This window comes from Gastrolobium bilobum, unplaced genomic scaffold, assembly GCF_033153095.1.
Source record: "Gastrolobium bilobum isolate Gb01-03AN ecotype WA unplaced genomic scaffold, APGP_CSIRO_Gbil_v1 utg5629, whole genome shotgun sequence".
NCBI lineage: Eukaryota > Viridiplantae > Streptophyta > Magnoliopsida > Fabales > Fabaceae > Gastrolobium > Gastrolobium bilobum.
The window spans coordinates 35,446-43,001 of NW_026897402.1; the positions used below are offsets into that span (position 1 = coordinate 35,446).

Here is a 7,556-nt window from a genome sequence, read left to right on the forward strand (position 1 = left end):
GAAAATAAGAGTGGGTGAGATTTTCGAAGTGAGATGACATAAGATAATTATCTGATGTAAAATGAGAGTAGTATTTTCCCTAAATATATTAAAATAAATTAAAACAGGTAAAAAATAAGTTAAAGTTATAGGTTTTTTTTAACGTGCAACTTAACCCATTTTCACATCTAATTATATGGAAGGCACATTTACTACAACTCCCACCTAGCTCTACGTGAGGTCTATGAAAGTAATGTATTTTATATCTGGAAGTGAATTGATTTCTTTATGTACTATTCTTTTGCATCAAATACCGATTTTTGTTTAATTGAAAATCACGTTTCTTCTTGTACTTTTCTCTTTTTCAACGTTTAATACTATCAATTCATTCTAGACTTCTCTATTTCTTTTTCTTATCATTAGAATTAAAATCTCTTCGAAAATTTCTCAATTTGTTTAATTAATTCTCTATCAATTCCTTATTCATCCGTTTATTTTCCATTTATTACTTAATCAAATCTTAAAATTTTCTTGTATAAAATTATGTAAATATTTGTTGTATCAAGTGTCAAATATTTTTGATTAATCAATCTCTATGTGTTAAATAGAATACACTCTATTGCTGGATACCAAAAAAAGAAAAACGAAAAAAGAATACAGTCCATTGAAAGTGGATAATAATTCATTCTTAACTTTTATTCTTTTAAAATTCAAATTCAAATTCAAATTCTTTTTAAATAACCCAAGTGTGGTGGCTTAGTTGGTAGCATGGGGACTGAGTGGTGAGAGAGGACCTCGGTTCGAATCTCACCAACACCATCTGGGGAGTGGCATAAGTACCGTAATCTTTGGACTCGCACCCGAACTCTGGATTAGTCTCATAGGCGGCTCAAAGAGTCGAACCCGTGGGGATACCGAAAGATTCTGATTCGCCTCAAAGAAGTAATTAGGATCAGTTTCCAAAAAAAATTCTTTTTAAATAAGTTATGCATATATTCTTTATAATTTCAAACAATTTTTATTTTAATCTCTTTTTTTAAATTCATCTAAACTAATTTCACTTATTTCCCTTGTAATGTTAAACATTTTTTCTTTTAATTTATATTTTTTAAATTTTACCTATTTTTAAAATACTTACATAATGTATACGATACTGGTTAGTTATATATATGTGTGTGTGTTTGTGTGATAAAATTATTTTTACAGCCATTTTACGTACAACAGTGACATGTGTATGATTATGATTCCCCACATTTAATGTTTTTCTCTTTTGTATGGTTATTTATGATTCCCCAAATTTAATATTTTAACATATATATATATATATATATATAGAAAGTATTTGATTGTTGCACGTACAACAGTTGTACAAATGTAAATATATATATACGTAGGTAGGTAAAATCATTTCTCCGGCTTTGGATGTCCAATAATAAATCTTACACTGTTGATTGGTTATGATTCGTCGCATTTAATGCTTTCATCCATCTTTGTATGGTCATGATTCCCTTTATTTGCCGGACGTCAAGCGACCGGAGAAAAGTAAAGGCTATATATATATATATATATATATATATATATATATATATACGCGCACACACACACCCACCCACCACAATCATTGTTTCAAATGGTAAGGAACTTGTTCCTCTTAATCAAAGGCCTCGAATTCGAGCCTCAAAATGGAGAAAATGATCTTAGGAGAATCGCCCCCTATAATGGATCCGACAGTATTTGAACTAATGTTAAGAAACCAGTACCGGCTCGGCCAAGTTGACTCGGGAACCGATAAACCGGTCATATAACTGGTCTGATTTTGGTGAAAACCGGTGACCCGACTCGGTTCATAAAAAAAAATTGGTTTGTTCTTATTAATTGATGCATTTCTTTTTTCACTCTCACACACAAATGGTTTATTTTCTTTTGAAATATTTAAATGATTCGTTGATTATTGACTTACATAGGTTATGTACCTACAACACTAATATTATCTTGGTTATGCAATATGCAGGAAATTTTGATTTGATTTATAGCTACATATGTCGTCTTCTGAACCTAAAGCACAAGTATCACAAGCATTATATGTTTGTTTGATCTTTAGTGGGACAATGATGTGTGAATTATTTTTTTTGCATATTAGAATATTTGGAATTGATATCATATTTTTACGGGTGTTTGAGTATATTTATAGTTTTTTGTTTAATTATAGATTTGCATATATTTACCGGGTCATGCGGTTGAACTAGTGACCCAGTACCTCGACTAGGTCAATAATCAAGTCGGATTTAATAACATTGGTTTGAACTGAATTAGTAGGATAATGATGAACCGATGGATATATCCAGAAAAATTTAAAATTATTTATCTACTAAAAAAATAAATGTATTTGTATTTTTAAAATATTCAATATATAAAATTTTTTATTAGTGTATTTTCACAAGGGGTAGGTAATATTTATAAAAATTTTATTTACAAACTACACTATGTATTATGAGTAGTATATACTCCTTATATATTCAAGGAGTATATACTACCCGTAATACATAATGTAATTTGTAAGAGTATGTACTACCCGTAATACATAGTGTAGTTTATAAGATTTTGTAAATAAAAAATTTGTAAATCCTTGTAAAAATTATAAAAAATATCTTAAAAGTACTATAACAAAACTCTTTTCCGTATATAACAATGGGGTTTGCATTTATTATTTAATATGACACAAGAAAGTTTCTTACACACACAACATTTTGTGGGCCCACACTTTTTCATCAAAAAAGAAAACTACGACACGCAAAACGAATCTCTATAATATTACACAATCATTTTTCCTACAACGTAACTCTTATAAAACTCTATCACTATATATATATATATATATATATATATATATATATATAGAATATGCGTGGACTGGTTTGTCCTTTATTCTTTAGAATCAATAAAAAAAGAAAAGAAAAAACTACTCGATTTTGATGAGTCATTATAGTTATTTTTTTTTAATTTTTTTAAACATCATTATAGTTATTTTAACCTCTACGTAAACCACTCTCTTCTAATAACAATTACTGAAACTATACATGACTAGTCATGTACACACCATTAACTGAAGATGCAAAAACTGCAGCATAGAGCCTTGAAGTACATCGTTCTAATGAAAAAAGAGAAACATGTACAAGAATTTTATTTTAAAAAAAAGATACAAATACAAAAATGTTTTATCAGACTAAGGTATTTCCCATGGCTTCTGCATCCATTTTAAGATTACAAATAATTATTGAATTCTGCTTATCTGGTGAAGAAATCAACCCAAAGGAATTCAAATTCCAGTATTCTCCATTTCTTATCTTCTGATCAGTCTCTTCTCTCTTCTGCTCAACTAAACATCCATCTGCACTTGAAATAGCTACTTTTCTCCAATTGCACCAGATTCTCAACATTATATACAACATTACTAAGCATATCATTGCTGAAGTAAAGACAATGGCAACTATGATTGCTACCACTTCTGTTTTTGACAGCTGCATTTGATCCTTCCCTATAGCATCTGAGCACAATACTAATGGTGGGCCACACAAACGGTCATTATTCAAGAAGGAGTTTAAAGGGAACTCTGAAAAAGTTGAAGGAATCTGGCCTTGAAGATGGTTATTTGAGAGATTTAGCACATGCAAGCTTGTAAGTTTACCAAGTGAAGGAGGAACTTGCCCTTCAAGTTGATTAAAAGAAAGATCAAGTCTTTCTAGCTTCATGAGATTTCCAAGAGATGATGGAATCTCCCCAGAAAAGATGTTTCTGCTTAAGTCCAAAATTACTTGCAACTCAGTGATTCCTCCTATCTCAACTGGTATAGAACCTGTCAAAAAGTTTTCTGAGAGCCTGAGCTCATACAACTTTGTGCATTGCTGAATCGTTGAGGGAATGAGGCCAGAGAGACTATTACTTTGCAAGTTGAAGACATTTAGAGAAGTAAGGTTTCCTATCTCTTGAGGGATTTCACCTGAGAGATTGTTGTGATTGAGAGAAAGCTTGAGTAATTTTGTGCAATCACCAAGCTCAGCAGGAACCTTTCCATGAAAGTTATTGAATGAGAGATCTAGCTCACCAAGTTCTTGTAAGCTTCCTAACCATGGAGACATTTCACCACTCAATCTGTTGTTATTCAGAAGAAGGTGTTCAATCTTCTTGCATTTTGAGAGTTGAGGTGGCACATCTCCTGTCAAATTGTTGAATGATAAATCAAGAAAGTTTAGCTCAGTAAGCAGGCCAAATTCTGAAGGAACGCTTCCTGTGAGATAATTGTGTGCAAGTCTGAGACGGGTGAGATCTTTGGAGTTGGATAGAATAGAAGGGATTGGACCTGAGAAGCTGTTGTTGGTCAAGTCCAAAACAGTGAGAGAATTTGAACCTATCACAGGAAAGATCCTTCCACTGAACTTGTTGTGGGAAAAATTTATGATTTTAAGGTTTCTGAGAAGAGAGAGTGAATCAGGAAGAGATCCTTCAAAGGAGTTGTTGTAAAGGGTAATGGTATGAAGTTCTGAAAGGTAACTGAATGTGGGTGGAATGGAACCTGACAATTTGTTATCTGCTAATGCCAATAACTGAAGCTTTTTACAGTACCCCATGCTTGGTGGGATTGGACCTGATAAGTCATTTTGCCTTAAATGTAGAACAGTTAAGTCCTTGAGCTTACCTATAGTCTCTGGAATAGGCCCTGCAAAATGGTTTCCAAAGAAGTCAATTTCTGTTAAGCTTGTGCAGTTTGTTAACTCTCTTGGTATAAGTCCTGACATCTGGTTATCATAGAGGTAAATAGTGTTCAATCTCTGAAGCCTTCCAATCTCCACCGGGATTTTTCCTGTGAAGAAGTTACCAAACAAGAAAAGACTTTTCAAGCTGCTAATATTTCCAATTTGTGGAGGTATAGATCCAATGAAGCTGTTGTTGTTGAAAACAAGATCTGTGAGGTTCTTTAGTTCGTCCAGGCTGGATGGAAGTTCACCCTCAAAGCTGTTATCAGAAAGGTCCAACTGTTGGATTGAGGAGCAGTTTAGTATCTCCAATGGAAATCTTCCAGAAAGCTTATTTCGAGCCAAGAACAGTTGCTGAAGTTTTGAACCTCTGAAGCAGAAGTTAGGTGGAATACTACCTGTTAAAGCATTATCAGACAGAACCAGAGTTTCAAGATTATGCAATTTGACATTAAGAATGGTTAGTGATCCAGAAAGGTTGTTTTTGGATAAGTCAAGCTTCTGTAGCTGGCTCAAATTGTTAAGCTCTGAAGGAATTTCACCATTTAATTCGTTTCCAAGCAAATTCAGGTATGTCAAGTTTGAGAGATGACTCAAGGCAATAGGAATTGATCCAGATAAACTGTTATTAGCCAGATTCAGAATTCTCAATGATTTGAGAAACCCCATAGAGGAGGGTATGTCACCTTCAAGCATGTTGTTTGATGCTGCAAAATTTTGGAGCTCTTCACAGCCTTGAATCTCTTCTGGTATGAGGCCATTAAGACTGTTAAATTGTAAATCAAGAGATATTAGATGCTTCAAGTTACCAATCTGAACAGGTATGCTTCCATTTAAGTTGCAGTTGGCCAGGCCCAACACAGTCAACTGGTTCAATTTGCCAATACTAGGTGTGATTTCACCAGTCAACATGTTATCTCCTACTCTAAGAACTTGCAACTTGATCAAATTACCTATCTCTGCAGGAATGTTACCAGAGAGATAATTTGAGTACAGTAGCAATATCCTTAGATTTTGAAGCTTCCCAAGCTCAGAAGGGATGGAGCCAGTGAGGGAATTTGAAGACAAATCAAGTGTTTGAAGAGAAATGAGGTGACTCAACTCAACTGAAATGGAACCAGATATTCCTGAACCAGATAAGTCCAAGTCTACAATGTTTGTCTCATCAACTGCACATGTTATTCCATTCCAACTGCATAAATGAGTAGTTGGAGACCAGTTGTTAAGGGCTCCTAATGGATCAACAATTTCTGATTTAATTCTAAGAAGCCAGTAGGAATTTGTTGTATTAACCCCTAGAGTTGTGACAAAAACAGTATACAGTATAGTTGATAGTAGAAAGAAATGGCACATGCAATTAGAACCCATTGCAGAATGTTTAACAAATATGAGGTTCATGATAAAGAATCAAGACACCAGATCAAATGGTCCAAAGGGTATGCTCTGAGAGGCTAATTCCATGTAAAGGAATGGAGAAGAACAATTATGAAAGGATCATGTTTAGCAGGGGATGAAACGAAAGTGGCAAGAACATTAGAGGAAATGAATTAGGAAGAAATATTAAACAAGAATTTCAGAGACTGTTGTACTGAGAGGATATAAGATCCGACTTTATATAGTTACAGTGAAGCAGCCTACGTACATATGGCAAATAAGTTATATTTATAATGATATTTTGACACGATGAAGTTACGTAATTCTCTCGTCATTTCTTTTTTAATATAAAAAAATTAAAAATACATTCATACATATAATTGTTTTTGTAAATTCCTAAATTTTTAACAATTTTTAAAATATTCTTATAATAAAGAAATTACCAAAATTCACATTTAATTATTATTTAGGATGGTATCAGAGCCCTTGATTTTTTATACTGACTCAAGAGATCAAAGATCTCAGAGATTAATAAATAAATAAATAAACTTAAGAAATTAGATAATAAGATAAATAAATAAAATCATGAGAGTTGGGTAGTAAAATGAGTTTCTTATTATCTTTTAAATGGTCTTTAATTTTGAAGTATTGATCTTGTTAATTATGCTAACAATTTCTTATATGTTATCTTTTATAAAATTTAACATAGAAATATGAAAAATATAGAAGGGGTTGTGCCTTAAATCCATAGTGTGTACTATGTCATTTTGTTTGCTTGCTAAATTTTAAAATTCATAATATCCTATGTTGTCTTGTTTGCTTGGTTATGCATGATTCTTTTTTGCTTGCTAATTTTTGTTTGTGAGGGAGGCACAAACTTTTAAGTTTAGAGGATAGGACTTATTGTAAGAATGGTAGAATATAATTCCCCAAGAAAAATAGTAAAAATAAAAGATAGTAATAAGAAAATTAATAAAATAATAAAATTAATAGTAATAATAAAATAAATAACAAAATAATATTAGTATGTGTATTTTATTTCAGCAATATCTTAAGTAATAAGAATGAGTCAGTCTTAAGTCAATCATGAGTCAGGGATATTTTGAACCATACGAAAACTAAAAAGAAAAGGAAAATAATCTTAAATCTTACCAAGAAAAAAGAAAACAAATAATTTCAGGAAAAAGGAAAACAAATTCTACAAAGCCCATATTTGAGCCTAAAACTTCAGCTATAAATAGGGTTAATCAAACCAAATCACTCTTAATCCTCAACATTTCTCGTTTTCTCTTCTCCTCTTCTACTCTTTCTTATTATTTCAAATTTCTATTTTGTTATTATTTTTCTTTGGCTACCAATCACGCTTCTCTTCTCTAGTCACTTTTTCTCCTACAAGTCATCAAGCACGAAAATAAAAATAATAAGCGAAGAAAAATAAATAGAGAAGAGAAG

The 7,556-nt window shown here is 32.1% G+C and overlaps 1 protein-coding gene across 1 annotated transcript; it reads right to left on the reverse strand.

The window, feature by feature from the left end:
• Positions 1-3,197: 3,197 nt before the first annotated feature.
• On the reverse strand, positions 3,198-6,098 carry LOC133306637 (LRR receptor-like serine/threonine-protein kinase GSO1). Its single transcript, XM_061506956.1, has one exon. The coding sequence runs from the start codon at positions 6,096-6,098 to the stop codon at positions 3,198-3,200; it is 2,901 nt and encodes a 966-aa protein (XP_061362940.1).
• Positions 6,099-7,556: the final 1,458 nt, after the last annotated feature.